We start from the raw sequence: 21,833 nt of genomic DNA on the forward strand, positions 1-21,833 counted from the left end.
TGATATTTAAATAAATATATAGAATGGAAATAAAAATATTGAAAAAAGAATGTAGTAATTGAAGCAAAAAAATGGTATATTGGAAAAAAAAATAAGGTATAGTTTAGTAAAGGAAGTTTGGGTTAATGGCAGAATATTTATTAAATATATCCAGGATTTTTAAAAGAAATCATATTATCATACTAATATAGGTTCAAAATATTTAATAAAACACACTGCCATTTCTGAAAGGGAAGGAAATAACTTAAACGAGGTAAAACTACTTACTGAATACTAACAGCAATTACACAATAAATTACAAATTAATGAAATCTTTACATTTAAATTCAGAAAATTGAATGATAGTTTTGTTATTGCCATTTATATTTAACGTTTGCTTAGAGAGTCTAGTATACACTAAAATGTAAAATAAATACTATAAACATCAAACAAAAATGTCAAAGTTTGCTGAAACCAGTTTGGCTCAATGGATTGTGTGTCAGCCTGCAGACTCAAAGGTCCTGGGTTCGATTCTGGTCAAGGGCATGTACCTTGGTTGTGGGCACATCCCCAGTGGGGGATGTGCAGGAGGCAGCTGATCGATATTCTTCTCTCATCCATGTTTCTAACTTTCTATCCCTCTCCCTTCTTCTCTGTAAAAAATCAATAAAATATAGTTTTTTAAAAAAAGACAAAGTTTGTGTCTCAAGATAGCACCTATAAAAACCAAAGAAATACTAGAAAAATTTCATAAGAGGATTCTGATATTCTGATATGGGAAATGTTCCTAAACAACATATTTCTCCTATTTTAAAATAAGCACCTACAAAGAGGAAAACTGTCCATTCACAATGTTATAAAACTTACAAACTACATAAAAACAAATATAAAAAGAAAAGTACAAACTCTATATGTTGTTAATCGAATTAATGATTTTAAATTTACCATTAAAAACTAATGCTAGAGAAAAAACAAGAAAACTATGAACAAGAGAAATATTGAGTAGATTTGTTTTATCATCTGTCAGAACATATTATAAACCCATTGCAATCACCATGTAGGTAGTGACATAGGATACAAATGAATTAGTGGAACAGAATAGCTAATTAGGGAAAACTACTTATGAAAATTTAATACAAACAAATATGATATTTATATTATTTGAGAAAATAAATGCTGGTCCAAATGATTATCTATACAAAAGAAAATAGTGTTGGTGTCCCAGTTGGTACTAAAATATATTCCAGATGAGTTAAAATTTTTCTAAAAATGATTAAATAATAAGTATCTTAAGAAAAAATGCGGGAGATTAAATATATACAAGAAACTAAGAAACTATAAATATTTTATTTAACAAAAATAAAAATAAAAATTACTTGACCAAAGTGACCAAAAATAAAAACATAATATAAAAGAGATCTGGAGATTTTCAGTACATATTGAAGAATATCAGGTTAATATCTATAATATTAAAACAGGTTAATTAGCTATAAATACAAGCTAACAAGAAAAAATAAACACAAAAAAATGGGCAAAGATTTGGACATTTTACAAATTGTGAATTAATTTGACATCTTTAAAGAACAATTGAATAATATAACATTAAATGTATGAAGTTCCTGGTAAGTATAAAACAGGAAACAAGTGACATGGATAAATACTATTTTTTAAAATAAAAAAGTATGCATGTGGATATTAAAAATAGAAAATGTATTTTTTTTTTTAACAATTATAACAATGCAATTCTTTATGGTTACCAGGGATTTTAATGTTTTATTTTAATTTTTATACCTTTCTAATTTTTTTTTCTGGACTTAATTACCCTTATCTTTCCTCAATCTTCTTCAGTTGTCATTATATTCAATAATATTCAATCAGTTGTCATTATCTATAATAAGAAAAGTGTAATATGCTAATTAGACCAAGCATCCTTCCCGATGTCCTTCCAGGAAGAAGCGGGGGCTGCAGCTGTGGGATCCAGGCAGCCACCATGGCTGGAGGGAAAGATCCAGGCAGCATGGCTGCAGAGGCTACTCTTGCATGAATTTTGTGCATTGGGCCTTTAGTTCAAATATAAAAGTAGAATAATTATGAGCTAGCTAAAGGGAATCTACTAACTTACTACACATGTAAAGTATCAAAGACATAATGCACACACACACACACACACACACACACACACACACACACAACTTTTATGTTGCACAATTATCCCTGAGACCTATTAAATACTTATTCCCTATGTACCATCATCTCCTTAACAGCTTGGGCTTTGGTTCTTTAAATGCTGAAATCACAGCGCTTAGGAGAATATCCAGTGCACAGTAAGTGCGAAATATTTGTATAAAAAATTAAGTATTACTTTTACCAGAAAACAAATCTACAAAGCTTTTTTTCTTTTTTCTTTTGTACATTCACCAGGCCTTTTAGGTAAAACAACCTAATGCATAAGAAAAGCATTGTGATTTCCAGGAATGAGAGACAATATATATTTTTCTTATGAGTATTTAAAGCAATGTTTTCAACTAAATTTTGTAATGAAAATGTCATCAGTTTATTTCTGATAAAATCATTTACATGTAGGTTAACTGACATATCGCTAAAATGAAATTCTGAAGTAAAAATGTCCTGAAAGGACTAAAGTGATACAATACAGGTATGAAGTGCTGTTGGTGTAGAATAGATTACCGAGGCTGTGAGAGAATATATGGACCCGTTATCCTTTAGCCAATTCTGCAAAAATATAATATTTCTTAATGGAACTTTGATGTGTGTTGAGAAGTGTTGATTTTAAGGTTTTACTAAAAAAGGTACTAGTCTCTAAGACTGGTTAACTGAAGGCCCAAGAGCTTCAACTGGCAGTTGACTGGCGGTTGGAAAGATACCATAGAGCTGAGAAGTCAGATAAGGTTTGTACCTGACAATGAAAACCACCCACCTTGGCACACAGGCCGGTAATGAGGCTCAGCAGTAGGATCATAGTTCTTATTCAGAGAAAATACAGGGTTAGCCTTCATGGACAGAGGGGCAACCTATGTCCCACAAAATCTACACCATTAAATTAAGCTGCAATTGATTGTAAACTAAAGGACTGTTTTGGGCGCAGGTATTCAACCTCCAGGAGTAATTAAAAAATGATAATTTCAAGACAGTTCCCCGAGTACTTTATAACATATACTGGTGGCACAATACACACCCAAGTGATTGCATTATGTAACTTGCACAGGTGATTAAATAGAGGCTAGTGAAATGATTGGAGGCGTCACCCCTATGTTATTATATTTTTGGTACTGGCTACTTAGCACACCAAATATCTAATAAGGACATTGTCATTTGTTCAGATCTCATTGAAAAAAAAGGAAATGACTCTAAAGTAAAACATGCTTAATGAGCTTCAACAGTTAATGTTCCACTTCTGATTGAAAAAGACAAACTGAGCAAGCTGCACACAGCCCTACAACAATGAGCAGTAAAACATTAACAGCAGAGACATTTTAGTCAGCTGCTGGAAGAGGAAGATCACACATGTAAATATTGATTAATAAGTAGGCTGGAATGATTGGCAGTTTACAATATGTGCAGGGGGGCAACAGATACAAAGGAAGCTGAACTGTGAGGCAGAGTTCTGTATTCTCTGGTGACTTGAGGAAGAAACATGGGAACAAAAGTGAGCATAAAAACAGGACTGGAAAACAGTGATATTCCCTCCACAACTTTTAGAACCTGCCAAGCATTTAAATCTCTGGAGAAAAAAAAAAGAGACTTAAAAATACACACACACACACACACACACATATTTTTACAACACACACACACACACACACACACACACACACACACACACATATTTTTACAGAGAGGAAGGGAAAGGGATAGAGAGCTAGAAACATTGATGAGAGAGAAACATTGATCAGCTGCCTCCTGCACACTCCCCACTGGGTATGTGCCCGCAACCAAGGTACATGCCCCTGACCAGAATGTAACCTGGGACCACTGAGTCCGCAGGCTGATGCTCTATCCACTGAGCAACACTGGTCAGGGCATAAGACATATTATAATAAGTAAGTTAAAAATTATGTGAGTAAATAAACAAACAGCTATCATGTGTGTGTGTATGTGTGTATATATACACACATACACACACTAATAAAAGGTTAATATGCTAATTAGACCAGATGTCTTCCAGATGACCTTTTGAATGTCCTTCCTGACAAAGCCGGGCCCTGGTGAAGCTGCCCCACTTCTTGTCCCTGTCCTGGTCCAGGTTGCCTGAGACTGTGGCCGGGGCGGTTTTGTCCAGGTCTTAGGCATCTGTAGCTACTGCCCTGACAAAGCCACCCTGCCCCCACCCCCCCCACCCCAATCCCAGTCCTGGTCCTGGGCACCTGCAGCTGTGGCCTGGGCAATGCCGCCTGGGTCCAGGATTGCAAGAGGCATGTCCGACGGGTCCAAGAATGGAGAAGCTGCAGGCTGGGCTGAGGGACGCCAACCCCCGCTCCCCCTGCCGTGCATGAAATTTCCTGCCCTGGGCCTCTAGAATATATATAATCATAAAAGTGTAATATGCTAATTAGACTGGGCAGCTGAATGACTATCTGGATATCCTTCCAAAATGCCTTCCAATGAAGCTGGGGCTGTGAGGGCCAAGCTCCTTGCATGAATTTCATGCATAGGGCCTCTATTGTGTATGCGTGTGTGTGTGTGTGTGTGTGTGTGTGTATATTAGGTCTAGTAATAATTAATGCCGTTTTCTAATACTTTTTAAAATCGAATTTATTTAAACAATACAACAAAATTTAATCAACAATATAGTTGCCGTTGTTTTCTACTACTTGTGCCCAACGCTCAGGAAGCATTTTAATCCCTCTGTTGTAAAATTCTTGTGATTTTGATGCAAAAAATTCGGTCAATGCATTTTTGAGGCATTCTTCATTATTAAATTTTTTTCCAAGAAGAAAGTTTTGCAAAGAACGAAACAAATGGTAATCGGAAGGGGCAATATCAGGAGAATATGCAGGTTGAGGGAGAACTTCCCATTCCAACTGGCGCAGTTTTTCAGCAGTGATTCTTGCAGTATGCGGTCGTGCGTTATCGTGGTGAAGAATTACGCCCTTCCGATTAATCAGCGCGGGTTCTTTTTCTCTTAAAGCTTGGGCTAACCTTTCCAATTGGGCACTATACACTGCACTTGTAATGGTTTGGGTAGATGGTAAAAGTTCATAATGAAGAATTCCTTTAAAATTCCACCAAACACACAACATCACTTTTTTCGCATGCAAGTCAGGTTTTGGCGTGGGCTGCGGAGCCTCATTTTTGTCCAACCATTGAGGCCACCTTTTCAAATTAACATACAGCACCCATTGTTCATCTCCGGTAACAATTTGCTCTAAAAACGGCAAACGGTTTTGACGAGAGAGGAGCGAACTGCAAATTGTGACTCTTTGATTACGGTTGTTGTCGGTCAACTCATGAGGAACCCATTTTCCAAACTTTTGGACTTTGCCAAGTGCACGCAATTGATTGGAAATTGTTTTTTGTGAACAATTTAAAGTTGTCGCAAGCTCTTGTTGGGTAATTTGAGGATTTTGCACCAAAAGAGCTTGAAGAGCTTCTTGATCAAAATTGGACACACGGCCTCGACCACTCTTGTCATCTAACGAAAAATTTCCCTCGCGAAATTTCTCAAACCAATGCTGGCATTTTCTGGCGCTAACTGCATCTTAACCAAGAGCACTACAGATGTTTTTTGCAGCCTCACTTGCTTTTCTTCCTAATTGGAACTCGTAAAGCATGCATTGCCGAATATGCTCTTCATCCGCCATCTTCTTAGCCCTAGTTTTGCAACAAAAACCAAACCAAACACAAACTTTTTCAAGCAAAACTTTTTAATTGCACTTCACACGTTCTGTAGATACCACGTGTTTGAAGGTTATGTCAATACAAGTCAACGCCAAGCAAGATTTTAAATGAATGTTGAAAACGACATTAATTATTACTAGACCCGAGATTATATATATATATATATATATATATATATATACCTAAAAAACTGTTATGAGTTATTGATTGAATGACTGGTTGACTAGTTGCTATGAGGACTCACTGACCACCAGGGAGCAGATGCTCAATGCACGAGCTGCCCCCTGGTGGTCAGTGTGTGCCCACATCCAACCTCCATGGCCAGCCAACCTCCAGCATCCCTCCACCCAATTGGCCAACCTCCCTCATCCCTCCCCCAGGCTGGCTGGTCCCAATTAGCTCCAATCGGCCCTGATTGCTGGCTAGGCCAAGGGACCCCACCCATGCACAAATTCATGCACCAGGCCTCTAATGTTTATATACCTGCTAAATAAAAATTATCTAGAGAAAACCAAGGCAAATGTTCAAAAACATAGAGAATCATTAATATAATATGTTTACAGTCAAGACTAGAAGGCATTCATAGTTTCAAATCAAAAGAGCCTACAAATTTTTTAATTAGGTCCATGCTTAGACACTCTATTTTAAAATGTTGAAACAAGTATAAAGTGATTATTTCAAGAAAATTTTAAAAGTTATTTACAAATGAAGAACAGACTGATATCAGACTTCCCATCACTCACACTGCTTCCTGGAATCATCTGAGCAATAGTTTAGTATTCTAAGAAAAAATAATTTTTATCATAAATTCTGCATCTAGCAAAACTATTTCTCCAGTGTACAAAGGAAGAATAAATTCAGACATGTTATCTCACCTTTTCAGGAAATTTTGTGAAGAATATCAGAGAGAAAATACACAGGATCTAAGCTAGCATGAATCTAACTCGGGAGAATAGAACAGGAAGACAAATGTTTACCAAACATAGAGAACAATCAATTCTGTTAGGAGCAAATGGACAAAATACTATGTGAGGAATAAATCTCTAGGGAATAAGAGTCACCATTAAAACAAAAAGCTACAGATGAAATCATGGTCACATATAAAGAAATTGCCTAAATTCATGGTCTAAATTCAAAGAGGAAAGTAATGAGTTTCGAAAATAAGAAGAAAAATAAATACCAAGTCATAGATTGAATGAAGACAAATTAGAAATATATTTAGAGAAAAAAAAAACATTTTTAAGGGGTTGGTGGGAAGAGAGCAACTAGAGAACTTGTGTGCATATATATACATAACCCATGGACAATAGGGTGGTGAAGGCCTAGGGTAGGGGGGTAAGGGTGTGTTAGAAGCAGGGGTAGAGGACATAGTAATACTTTCAACAATAGAGATTTCAAAAAAGTTTTTTTTTCCCTCATAAGAATAAAGAAAGGCAACCAAAAGTCCAGTGGAGGGAGAAAGGGACTATAAAATATAAATGTAATTAAAAATATATTAGACTACAATGATTTTGCTTTTACAGGCATCTGAGGTATATATTCTAGAAAAATTACAAATACATTAAGATCAACTGGAGAGGGGTAAGGAAAAGGACTTTTATTTTATGTCAAATTTTACTTTTTAGTTTAAAAATATCTACATGAGTTAATTTGATTTTTTTATTTTAGAAAAGAAATGAATACATGCACATATATCACAATATGTTCCTTTAAACATTTTTTAAAAAATGTATTTGATGTTTTTCAAACATGAATTTAGTTGGTCAAAATGCAGCGACTTATATTTACCATGTTCTGAAAATCTTTAGTCACAGCCTAACATCAGAATGTGAGCATCCAGTTTCTTCTTATAGAATAAATGGCCCATAGTTCCCAGAGGGAAAACATCCTTTGGAGAATAAATTGCATTCACCATGTCTCATTATGACATTTATTTTAGAGAAGGCTGCATTTGTAAAACTTGTAATGATGATGGGTTTTTTCTTCTTCTAGGCTTATGGGAAAAGACTTATTTTCAAAACTAGTCTAAGTCATTAACAGTAGTCACTGTTAATTTACTACTATTCCAAGTCTCTTTACTGCTAATCTACATTGATTTTCTGTCCTGAACACAGGAAATGCACATTTTTAATGCTTTAGCTGCAGTGACTTTTCTTTTGGAGGTTTCTTTTTCTCCTCGAAAAATTAAATAGAAGAGGCAAAACAACTATTTGAATATAGACAAACAACTTAAAAATGACTGCAATAGTGCATATATTTTTAGGGAGGTAACATTATTAGAGTGAAAGAAGCATATGACCTAGAAATAGGACTTAGAAAGTGCACCCCATGCCAAAACCGGTTTGGCTCAGTGGATAGAGCTTTGGTCTGCAGACTGAAAGGTCCCGGGTTTGATTCCAGTCAAGGGCATGTACATTGGTTGTGGACACATCCCCGGTGGGGGATGTGCAGGAGGCAGCTGGTCGATGTTTCTCTCATCATAGATGTTTCTAGCACTCTATCCCTCTCCCTTTGTCTCTGTAAAAAATCAATAAAATGTATTTTTTTAAAAAAGAAAGAAAAGAAAGTGCACCCCATTTATTTCTATAGGTTATATAGGTACATGGAGATCGGAGCTCCATGAACAACTGAATTCAAATCATGGCTGATCATCAGTAAAGAGTCGAGTCCAGAAATTTAGAAAGGTTTTCTTTTATAATATACATTAAGTATCTGACTATTTGCTTTTACTATTTTGCTCTGAGGTGTCTATACATTTCCCACATTGCCATATTAGAATTTTTTTTTTACAAACTAGGCCTTCTCTTTGTATCCCAGTCACAGGCGGCCTACAAGCCTTGCTCAGGATGGTGAGGATCCTCTCCTTTAGCACTCTGGCTCCAGGAAGGCACAGTGAAGGAAGTCAGAGCAAGTGAAGCCTTGTCTGAAAATGCCTCACTGTTGTCTTCCTATTCTGCACCCTCCCTCAAGGGAGAGAACTCATCGACAAGCACATGCAACGCCTTAAAAGATACTGTGAGGTGAAAAAACAGAAACAAAAACAAAGAAGACAAAACACCACTGTGGCCTAAATTAAGGAACCGAGTTTAGTACTAAGAAATAAGCAGACATTACCATTTAAAACTTTAATACATGAACTAAAAGGAATATTCAGTTCTTTTAATTATTTTGGAAGAATCAATAGGGACATAATAATATGCATAGCCTAACAGTTTATTACTCTTAAAACACAAGGAATGAAAATTCATGAAGATGGGCTTGTCTTTTTAATCATCACAGCTCTGCTTTATCGAATTAGCCATAACCATATTATTTTAATCTCTTGGCTTTCAGTAACAAAACAAAGCAAAACAACAATCTAATCTTCCCCATTCATTTGATTTTAGGATTAGTTACTGATGTCCCGAGAAGAATATTCATTAGATAGGTAATATACATACATATTTTTGGTATATATTATGGGCAATTTTTTCAATTACATAGAAACAAATTCTCCCATCAATTATTTGAAGCTCTTTTCAAATAACAAGTGTGGAGATATTTCATCCTTAATATATAATTATACATCATATACAAATTATATAATATATGCATATATGTTTACATAAGCATTGTCAACATTAAAATGTTTATTGCTATAAAAATATAATTCTACCGTGTTTCCCTGAAAATAAGACATGCTCCAAAAATAACACCTATGTACAGGTTTCCTTCTGAGTGAAATATAAGGCATCCCCCCCACCCCGAAAATAAGGCCCCCCTAGGCTAAACATGAGAGATTTGGTCCACTGATTCTGAAAGAAATGGAGTCACAAGAAATTCACCAGGAAATTCAGGAATTGGATTGTTATGATGATATTCCAGAAGATGATGACATGATTGTCATTGAATAACAAGTAAATTCTTGATACTGTAAGATTCACAATTTGTCTGGTTTGTGTTGACAACTATCGTACTACTGTACCATATACAGGTAATAAATTTCCTTTATTTTCATTTAACAATAAATGTGTACCGTATTCTTCTTCATGGAAAAATAAGACATCCCCTGAAAATAAGACCTAGCACATATTTGGGGCAAAAATTAATATATGACACTGTCTTATTTTCGGGGAAACAGGGTAACATTAATTTCTGGAAATTAAGGATACCCTGTGATACTGTTCTTCCCCAAGGCTAACGTATCTATCACTAAGGGCTTTCTGTTCTTAATTCTTAACACACTAGAGGTCCAGTGCAGGAATTCATGCACAGTGGGGTCCCTTGGCCTGGCTGATCAGGGCAGGCCAGTAGGGCAGGGGGAAGGACCATAGGAGGTTGGCTGGTTGCAGAAGGTTGACTGTGGAAGTGCACTGACTACCCGGGGGCTGTTCCTACATTGAGCATCCACCCCCTGGTTAGTCAGTCAACATCTTAGCTACCAGCCAGCTGTCTAGTCATAATGGTCATTTAGGCTTTTATTATATATAGAGAGATGAGGTCTTTTCTTCATTAAATACGGAGTTAAAAATGTAATCCTTGATATAGAGATGGCCGACCACAATTTGAAATCTAAATGCTCTTCCAATTGAAAATTCCATAATGAATTTTAAACTTGCCAACAACTTAATGAAACTTTTCAGCTAGGTCATGGCCCTCTCAGCTGTGCTCCTAGGAGACAGTTCAATACAGTGATTAAGAGCATGGGTTCGCCAATTAGGAGGACCTGGGTGCACATCCTAACTCTACCAGTTTCTAGTCATATGGACTAAGGCAAAAGTGCTGTGAATTTCAGGTGAGGTTTATAGGATTTGTAGAGAAAGGTATCAAGATGGAGGGTAACAAAAGTGGCAAGAATAAAATATATGATTCTTACAAATTTTACCTTGATTTTGGTATGCTGTATTCTTCTATATTCTTATGAAATTTGAGCAATACATGTTTAGCTATTTTTAATTCATATCTAGTTTTGAGACTGGGTTTCTTTGATCAAGCCAATGGATCCAAACTGTATAAGGTATTTTTATTCTATCAAATTAACTTCATTAAATAGAAAGAAGTAAAGAAATGACTTATGACAAAAGGTAATGCTCTCATGGGAGTTATGTATGTGTTTATTCATGGGTTATTTCACCAAAGTTAATTGGGGCTTTTTTTCCCCCCCCAAGGGGATGGGGAGTGATACTATTGAGATTACACAATTTAGATGCTTTTTATGAATTCTGGCTCTATGTTTCCTTTGCTTGGAACTGAAATAATCAATTTCATTTTCCTTCAGTATATTATACTCCTTGAAAGCCAGGTGCCCTCAAAGAATACTACTGTAATAGCTTCTTGTGCCAATTAACTGCTTTAATTTTTTAAATGTCTTCTCTAGTCTTAAATATACCATACTCTCTACATTTTATTTGTTGATAATGTGTTCCGTGTTTCAGATGATGCCAACATGCTTTTTGGGGGCTTTTTTTTTTTCAGTCAGATAGAGTAAAATGTAGCATCAATAAATAAAAATCTTTACAAACAGCAAATGTGGAAAGGGACACATTTCTTTGACTCCATTTCAGGATATCTGACTTTTTGTTTTAGTAAATTTAGACCTAAAGATACTGAAGCCTTAACATTACACTTTTCAAATAACATGTGCATTTTATAATGTTTAAAGCAATGCAAGATATCTCAAAGAGAAAGAAAGTTAATTTTAATAAGAGAAAAAATAATAAACATCAAATGAAAATTTATAATATTTAAAGATTAAATATGTTTTCTATGTGATCCATAGATAGATAAACACTAAGACTCCAGGGGGGAAAATGAACAGTGAACACAAAAAGATAACCTCCCCAAAAGGAAATAAAAATGGTTAATGAACATATGAAAAAGCCCAACTCTGAAAAATAAGAAATGCAATTTAAAATATATTTTCTTCTCCTATCAGATTAACAAAAGTGAGAACAGATAATATTCAGGGTTAGCCGGAGTGCAGTGAAATAGACTCTGCTGTACAATGGTTGGAGGAAAATTTAGTAAAATAATTAGGGATAGGCAATTCTCAGTTATATATTAAGAGCCTTAAAATTATTCATATTATTTCATTATATCTAGGAAATTCCTCCTAAGGAATTAGATTACAAATAAAGATGAGGAATTTTTGTGGAGATACTAGGGATTTTTTTATAATAATTATATGGAAATAGCATAATATATACAAGAACAGCAACTGTATTTTATATTATATTATATATATATATATAATAGTATAACATATAACATTAGTATAATTGGTAGAATGAACAATGAATTGGTCATATAAGTTTCAAATTGTTTGATAAGAGGCTAAAACCAGTTCCTTCATTGACCAAATTTTTGTCATCTATGATGCCATTGAAGTGTCTTTTAATTGTAGCAGTAGTTGTTTTTTTCCACTTAAAGGAAACTGAAAAATCTTAATTTCATATCTATTTTCCTGATTGCACTTTTGACTTCCAATATGGTTTCACAGCCATCAGATTCCATGAATTATACAGAAATGGATTGTTATACAGAAATTATACAAAAAATAGGTAACTAGAACAGCACTTGGTACTAAAATTTGAGTGGTACTGTAACATAAACCCAATAATGCTTGTCAGCATTAATTTGGAGACAAGAAGGCAGGTGGAGGCCAGAAGGGCAGCAAGGAGACCCTCGGTGGAGACAGGAAGAACACCAGGAAGCTGTTTTAGAGGGCCAGAGACAAGAGGACTCATGAAGATAATTGTCAGGACAGTTAGCCTGACCAGAGCTTGCAGGAACTAGGAAGACAGAGAATCTATAATAATAAAAGTGCAATATGCTAATTAGACCGGTCAGCCAACCAATCTTCAGGATGTCCTTTCAGGATGAAGCCAGGGCTGTGAGGGCCGAGTCCCTTGCATGAATTTCATGCATTGGGCCTCTAGTCTACTTATACACTTGTGGACCAGGTGAAGGGGGTTTCAAGCAAAGAATTGACCATGTTACTTGTCATTTTTTAAACACATATAACATGATATTTAAGAGAAAAATGAGCAAAAAAAAAATTCATTTCTCAAGAATTATTTACAGGATATATTTCCAATTCAGGAATTGCTGATTTAGAAAATAAAAGTTTCACATTTACAGCATCTCCAGTTGTCAAGAGACTTTCCAAGTAAGACAATGTCTCAAAGAAAAGATCAAATTCTAAATGCTGTCTGCTAGTCAAGATCAAATCACAGATGTAGCTCTAAGACACCTTGTTAAGACCGCAGAAAGGTTTCAGACTTTCTACACAAAAGTTCTAACAATCTTAAAGATGTCCCACGGCTTCCTGCTTTACCTTCTATGCCAGAGAGAGCAGCCTGTCTTGAAAAGATTTGTGGGTATGTATTTTATCTACAGGGATGAGATTATAATTTGATACATAGAAATCACGTACCACATTTCAGAGTCGTAGCAGCTTGGACTAAAAGGAACAGAAATAGCTCCACTAACAGCTTGGAACACCTTACTCTATTTTAAAGTGCCTGCCAGCCTATTGTTAATCTATATAGTTTAGTATTATTTTAAAGTAATAACAATAAAGAGCAAACTGTTATAGCTAACAGTTATTGACAAATTTTTAAACACCAAGTTTTGTGCTAAGGATATTTTATAGAATCTCTCATTTATCCCTCAAAACAAACCTCTGAGTTTTTAAACTGTACATTTTGATCCACACCTAGATTTTTGTCCCAAGAACCTCATCAGAAATGGAGGTGACATATCTATATGTATAATGATCAGAGTGGCATGATTTGTAAGGATAAAATCATGGATAAACCTCCAGGTCTTTTATTAATAAAAGAAAAGTTAAGAATATTTTATATAATGGCTAATAATTCATCAACTAATTAAAGCATATGAATTAATATAATTATTGCTTTCATTTAAAAGATAGGAACATTGAGAATCAGTGAGGTTATGCTCTCTAAGGTCACACAAAGTTTAGCTCAGTCGGTTAAAGCACTGGTCTGCAAACTGTGGCTCGTGAGCCAAATGAGGCTCTTTGGCACCTTGAATATGGCTCTTTCACAAAAATACGATGGCCTGGGCGAGTCTATTCTGAAGAAGTGGTGTTAGAAGAAGTTTAAGTTTAAAAACTGTGGCTTTCAAAATAAATTTCAATCCTTGTACTGTTGATATTTGGCTCTGTTGACTAATGAATTTGCCGCCCACTGGGTTAGAGCATCATCCCAATAGGCCAAATTGGCGGGGTTGATCCTGGGTCAGGGCACACACAAGAATCAGCCAATGAGTGCATACATAAGTAAAACAACAAATCAAGGTCAGTCTCTCTCTCTCTCTCTCTCTCTCTCTCTCTCTCTCTCTCTCTCTTTGTCTCTCTCTTCTTTCCTCTCTCATTCTAAACTCAATCAATAAGCAAAAATATTAAAGTCGCACAGAGTTTGGCAGATGCAAGATTTCAACCCAGGTATTATGACTTCACTCCCAAACCCTGTAAGAGTGTGTCTATATCGGATCAAAGTACAATTTATATTTTAAAAAATGAACTGTACTATTAATATCCTGTGCAGTGAAAAACTTCACTCTGCAATAGAACACATCTGTCTTTTTATGAGATTTACATGGATATATAGCCTTAGAACACTCTGCAATAGAACACATCTGTCTTTTTATGAGATTTACATGGATATATAGCATATATTTACATGCACTCCATTTCTGGGTGTGCACTCTGAAAAGACTATGAACTTTTTGCTCATCTTTAACCAGAGAGTGAATGCCTGGGCCCCACTTGCTATCGTATTGCCTATTTCTGAACCAAGGAGCATTATCTGGGTTCCAGATGACAAAGAGGGCAGGTCATAGGAGGCATCTTTTATGTGAGGGAGGGCTTCCTGAAACCCAGGCAACCTGCTGGCTTGTGCTGAATAAGGCAGCGCTTCACCTGTGCTATCTTCTACGTCTACTTTTACCACAAACTCACTTTATAATTTTAAATAAATGCCTATAGACTTTTCCTTTGTTAAAATAGAAGACAGAGGGGAAAAATGATGAGACAGAAAAAAAGACATTAATGAAGAGCTATAGCTGAGATCTGAGGCACATACAAAAGTAAAAAAATCCTAAGTATGGTTCCCATAGCAACTGCAACACAGTTGGATTTCACTTTTATGTTAAGTAAGCTTAACTTGAGTGGGAATGCAAAATACTTTCTCTGAGCCAGAAAGGAAATCATGGAAAACACAGAGATATGGTCCAGACTCCTCTGGCTTTAAACATGTCAATTTTTAACCCTAATATGTAGTAATATGTTCACACTGAAACTATAAATTCATTTGTATAAATTTAAACTATCTTTATTCAATTTTTAAAAATATGATTATTTAAAGTGGGAAAATTCCCATTAAATCTATTATGTCAGAGGCTATGACTTTATACTTTGTAAACATAGGGACATAATTCTGCTTTTAATTACAAAAGAAAATTTGATGTAAGTACACTTTATGAAACCAATTGGATTGTATTCACTGTCATATGCTTTAAACTTGACATTTTCAGCTATTGTAGATGCCATTTGAAACTATAAAAACAAACATTTACTTTAAGGAGAGGTTATGCATATAAATCTGAAGGCATTTTCATACATTTCTCTATTTCAGTAACATTTGAAAAAGGTAGGAAGGATACTTACTCCTTTTATGTAACGAGGTCTATATTGAATAGTTCCAAATAAACCAAGAATGACGATAATAATATGTACAAAATTTGCCAGGATAGGTGCCCACTGATATCCAAGGAAGTCAAATATTTGCCTCTCCAGCACACAAACCTGGAAGAGCAAAACGGGATACACAGGTGAGCACACTGATGAAAGAAAACACTGGATCTCACTGACACCTGATTAGCAATTATAACGTGGTACCCATATCTGGCATTAGTCTAACAGTAAGAATGACATTTTCAGGTCTATTTCAAATGAAAACTCTGGGAGCTGTGGATCCATAGACACTAACAATCCTCTCAGGGTCAAGTTTGTGGAGGCTTCCGGCATTATTCACAGGATGTCTCCCGTGCAGTCGCAGGATAAATTATAGCGCCATAGTCACTGTCAAGCACTTGAGCTCATCAACCTGAAAGTTCTTCGGGGAATCCACAGGAAGGGCTTGTGGTTAGCATCTGCTCAATGTCCTTACACAAGGGAGGAGAACAAAAGGGGCTGATACAGAAGAAAAAGAACTACTAAGTCATGAGGCCTGAATTTTACATGCAAATCTGCGTGTGGAATTCAGGCCTCTTGACTTACTCAGTTCTTTTTCTTCTGTATCAGCCCCCAGAAAGTCATTTCCCTTCTCCAGGGGTCTGATTCCTCATCTGCAAAATGCAGGACTCCAACTAATATCTAGGGTTCTTCTAACCCTAAGAGTATTGGATTGTAAATCAAACATGGCTTTTTGTCATACCCTGTGAGTACCATAACCAAGTAAAAGGAGGGCTCTAAAAGAAAACTAAATAATGGAATTAATTTTCTATTCCAATGGAAACAAAAATAAAGCATCCCTGTTATTAAAAAAGCAAGGAAGTCATTTCAAACTCCCCTATGTTCTTCTGTGCTTATAGTTTTACAATGAAGACATATGTAAATGTGCAGTCAGCGGGGAAAGCAAACCAACCAACCAAGCAACCAAACCACCAAAAACTAAAAAATAAAATAAAAACTAAGATTGGCTCTTTTTATACTGAAGTGGCATTTTATACTGAAAAGTGAAACCTGGACAGATGGCAAGTCTCTCTTCAGATCTCATGAAGCAAGAGGGGAGGGGTGTCTTAAACCCAGCTTTCTTTTCCTGCCTGCCTGCCCCAGGTTGACAATAAACATTCTCTTGGAGTTAAAACACTGTGAAAGGACCTGATGTTCCTAACAAAGATTCAACAAAACTTTTTAACTCAGGCTGTGAAGGAAAATTATCTGTAAAAACCCCATGTTACCAACATCATTTCGCTTTAAACTTAATTCTTGTCAGAAGGACATCCTAACTCTTGAAACCTTTAAAGGAAATACACGTAGCTTAGTTTGAAGACCACTTGAATGATCATCGTTGCCACTGAACTTCTTTAGCTGAGCAGCACATGCTCCCATCAGGCAGTGGAAGAGAAAATAAGCCCATGGCAACTGTTTGCACAGCACCTGTGTTTCCTCAGGCACACTGGGTACCACTGTCGTGTTTGCAACATAACAGCCCTGCCTGGTCATTTTCACTTGGTCATGGCAATGCTTACGAAAAGGGCAGCTATGTCTGTTCCAGCCTGAATGTATTGTAAATCCACAAATGCCAACAGAGCCTCATCAGTGGAAAGTCATGTTCTCACTCATAACCAGACTGGCATGGAACGTGCACGTGACCCCAGACTCATAACCTTGAACTGCCTTCTGATGAAACAGTCCTTCACCTGTGAGCATGCAGTTAATACTTCCTATGAAGAAGACCCACTGTGAGGTCAGGTGGCGTTGTATGTGTCTTGTTGGAATGCATCAATAGTGTAAAAATAGGTGGTGGTTCTCAGAGCACCATGGCTAATCATCTGTGTAAAAGCCCATTCGTACAGAGATCTCTCTTATCCATAGCATATGAATAAATAGTGAGCAGGGATGAAAAACAGCAGCAAGAAGAATGTAAACTATAAATTTTGAGCATCATAACTGTGGGGACGCAACAGGGAAAAAGTATAGATGATGAAGCACATCAGTCAAACAGCGGGTAATCCCATTAGTGCTTGAATTATGGAAGAAAATAGCAGTTCCGTCGTTAATTATAAAGAATATATAGATGATAATATACTTGCTCTGACTGCAAAGCTAAAATAAAGTCACATCAACATTTATCAGCCTTTTTTTTCATGACAGAACTAATAGTGTCATCAAGTATTATTTACAAGGTTATGCGGACTGAATAAGTTAATGTGCAGTTCTTCACTTATAACATTTCTGCCATTTCCTCTTTTTTTTTTGATTGGCCCTATTAGCCATCATAAGTAGCTTTATCATGGGTTGTGTAATTTAGAGCTAGGTCTGAAAAATAGAATATTTGCTAAAAAAAAAAAATCAGTGAGTATCATAGTAATCACTTAGAGAAGTAGCTTCAGTTTTTTCCAAGAATCTCTTCCAATAGGATGTGTTGCAACTATAAAATTACTGGGAAGGGTGAGGGGTTGGGGTAAAGAGAAAACATATTCACTAAATTACATTTCTGCTGGACATTCATACTATTCCACGTCATGTGTTGTCTCCTTGATTCTGCACAAACACCAGGGAGATAACTATGATTGTCCTATTTTTCAGATTAGTAATCTAAGAGGCGGTGTGGCTAAGTGATCTGCTGAGGTCTGAGAAGTGGTAAGTGTTAGGACAGAAATGTCGGTTTCTGTGCATGGTTCCTCTGTCTGCCCCTACTGTGTGGACTCCAGGCACACCTAGTTTAAAAACAAAATGCTTTCACAGTTTATGTTTCTGACCTCTGCTTGTTACATGACACACTACATTTTTACTTTTTTTTATTTAGTCCAGAGAATGTCTGATCACACATGTCAGATCATGACATTATATCATCATGGGTCAAGGCAAACCTTTTTTTCCTTTGCTCATTTTACTTTCTTCCTTGCCTCTTTCAACCCATGTTCTCAGTGTTATCCCCCTTTCTCTCATTGAACCCTTGGTTTTACATATATATATATATATATATATATATATATATATATATATATATGAATTTTATATTCTTTCAATCACCTGACTTACAAATATATGTATATGCCTTGGAAAATATATGCTGCTGCTGAGTGTGCAATTTTTATATTAAAAATCTTATGGGTTAAGTTTCTTTCATGCTTGTCTATTTTACTCTATAAATTGAGGGGATTTTTGTGTTTGGTTTCTGAACTCTAACCCATTATAAATGCACTAGAGGTCCAATGCAGGAAATTCATGCAAAAATGGGCCTTTCTTCCCCCAGCTGCTGGCCCCTGCTTCTCTCTGGCACTCTGGACCCGGGCTTCCCTCGCAGCCCTGGCATCGCCCGGAAGGTCGTCAAGAAGGATGTCTGGTCTAATTAGCATATTATGCTTTTATTATGATAGATAACTTGGTGCTTTACACAAAGAATTCTGTTCCCTTCCATTACTATTACTTAGGAGGTTTTTTACTTTTAAATATAAATAGGGGCTGATCTTTATCAATTATTTCTGCATCTATAAAGATATTTGCTTTATACTCTTCTTTTAGATCATTAATGTGACTGACTTTATTATCCATTTTTGTCATGTTCAGATATGACTTTTGATGATGTTTTATAAGTAATGAGCAACAAAAAGCATACCTAAGGTATTAGTGAGTGTGTGGGACTGGGAATATGTAATGAGATGAATCAGACAATTTTTATGTTATCTTCCAGAATCAGTCTTATATTATGAGATATGCTAATATCTGAAATGGTTCTTAAGGCAGAAATTCTCAAAACTCTCAAGAGGGACCAGGTGTAGCTGTTCAAATGACATCCTAACTCTAGTCTATGCATTTGGTTCGGATCCACTTCCAAGTCTATTCATGTGGCAAGTACATACAATCAAAAACATCCCGATGTGGCTAACATTACCAGCACACAGAAACGCATATGAGAAACTCTGTTGACTATATTTAATAAGGGACTTTAGGAATTAGGTAGAATCAGTTGCTAAATTCATCATTAGCATTGGCTATTTGTTCAATACTGACTTTTTATTCATCAAGAGCTCAGTGAAAGCCAAGTAGCAAAAATAGCTTGCAATGTTCTTACTTTCGTAGTGTATTGCCTTCTCATAAGCAAATGACTTTCTCTAGAGATAACTCTATTGCTATTTTTGAACAGCACAATCATATTAAACATATTAAAGCTGCCATCTGGAGAATTTGAAATTTGTCAACTACGTAAAATTGCAGATATATATTTTTTCCTGAAAAGCTGATAACGAGTCCCAAAACATGCCTCATCTATCATTATCAGAGAAGCGATGGCTAGGTAGCTCTCAGCTTGGGTCTTAATAAATACTTGTATATCTTTGTATGGATTTTTATTCTGTGAATTCAAAACGAGGTAAGTCGAAACTGGTTTGGCTCAGTGGATAGAGCATCAGCCTGCGGACTGAAAGGTCCAGGGTTTGATTCTGGTCAAGGGCATGTACCTTGGTTGTGGGCACATTTCCTGTGGGGGGTGTACAGGAGGCAGGTGATCAATATTTAAAACTATCTCTCTCTCTTCCTCTCTGTGAAAAATCAATAAAATATATTTAAAAAAAACACAAAACACAATGAGGTAAAATGCCCTTCCAATACTCCTGTCCTCTCCCCATTTGAAGCAATGGGTTAACAATGTAATTACTGTCATCAATGTTCCCTGTTTAGCAAATGCTATATATCTAGTGGGGGGGGAGGGGGCATGCATAGTATCTCAGGGATCAGAAGTGGATGCCATAGACTTCTGTGTCTGGGCTTTTCCCTGTCTTCTTTCTCTCCTATCTGCTCTTCCCCTGCTTCAAGGAAGATATCAGCCCTTCCAGTCCACTGTTTATGTGACTGAAGGAAGGCAGCCATGTGGAATATGTCAATCAAACATCTCAAACTCCAGGCTATGTCTCTTTCATAAAATTCAATGTTATAAGGATGGGAGATAGAGTGACAGCCTCACTTACTGACTGCTAAAGGGCAATCAAAAGTTGAAATGAAAGCACGAATGTTATCAAGATCAAGACCATGCACTGGCAGTCACTGTGGCAGCGGGGTTATATCAGGCATTGCAACTAGGAACACAAAAGAATAGTCGTCTAGATGCCTCGAGAAACCTGTTAGCTTTTGTCCTGAGGTGCACTATTTTGGGCACTGTAAATACCATGTCTTCTGTGCCCTTTAAAGTAGCCCACTTGTTGAATTGAACACCAATATGGAGATTCTGTTTTGAAAAGAAGCAGTCATCACACTTGTTTTCCTGTTGACAAAAGGCACCTGTGGCTGTCCGTGAGTGAATGAAATAAGAGATGATGTTCACTATCAGCTTTAGGGGTTCTACCATAGACTCCATTATGTGGCATGGATAACTGGAACAGGCTCAAAACGATGCATCCTGTCAAGCTATGAAATGTATTTCATACCTTATGCTTGACAATCCGAAGCATTGCAAGTACTCATAAATCATACACCTGGTTTCTCTGTTTGCATGCACACCCATTTTATATACACTAGTGCTATTCAGAGCACTATTCCAAGCATTTTACAGATAAAAGCTTATTTAATGAAACATAAAGTATCATTTCCATTTTAAAGATGAGAAAATTAAGGCAGAGAGGTTAATTGGTCCAGACTGTTAATTGGTGAAAATGATTTACCTAGAATCCAAGCTTTGAACCATAATCATATCACCTCCAAGTTAAAAGTAGTAAAATATTGCCCGGCGTGTGTGGCTCAGTGGTTGAGTGTTGACCCATGAACCAAGAAGTCCCAGGTTTGATTCTGTCAGGACACATACCTGGCTTGCAGGCTTAATCCCAATTGGGCATCCTGTAGGAGGCAGCCAATCAATGCATCTCCCTCATTGATGTTTCTATCTTCTTCTCTCTCTCCCTAAAAAAAAAAAAAATCAATTTTAAAAAGTAGTAAAATATCATTGATAAAACATTCAATTAAATTTCTTGTATATTTTAAACACTTGAAAAACAATCTAAAGCTATCCATCAAATTTAACTGAGTTTGCAAAACACAGGGTAAGTAAAAATAAGTGTGTGTGTATGCACATGTATAGAGATATATGGATATCTATATGGATAGAAATACAGATATAGAGATATAGAGAGTATCCCTCACATGAAGGCAGTGAGAAGCCAGCCACATTCCAGCCATATATACATAGAGGTTCACCTAACAGATCATTCAAAATGTTAGAGATAAATTATGAGGAATAATTTGTCAAAAATCTTTAAACCATTTCTTTATA

At 36.2% G+C, this 21,833-nt stretch overlaps 1 protein-coding gene across 5 annotated transcripts in view; it reads right to left on the reverse strand.

Annotated features, from left to right (window-relative positions):
* NKAIN2 (sodium/potassium transporting ATPase interacting 2) overlaps window positions 1-21,833 on the reverse strand; it is a gene marked incomplete at its 3' end in the record, with an annotated part of 734,130 nt that overhangs the window by 369,271 nt on the left and 343,026 nt on the right. For all 5 annotated transcript variants that reach the window (XM_084889671.1, XM_084889670.1, XM_084889673.1 and 2 more), the window contains exon 2: window positions 15,512-15,649. In XM_084889671.1, the coding sequence (XP_084745797.1) occupies window positions 15,512-15,649 (138 nt within the window). The remainder of the gene's footprint in view (window positions 1-15,511; window positions 15,650-21,833) is intronic.

The sequence above is a fragment of the Pipistrellus hanaki genome (genome assembly GCF_964339955.1).
Source record: "Pipistrellus hanaki genome assembly, chromosome: 7".
Classification (NCBI taxonomy): Eukaryota; Metazoa; Chordata; class Mammalia; order Chiroptera; family Vespertilionidae; genus Pipistrellus; species Pipistrellus hanaki.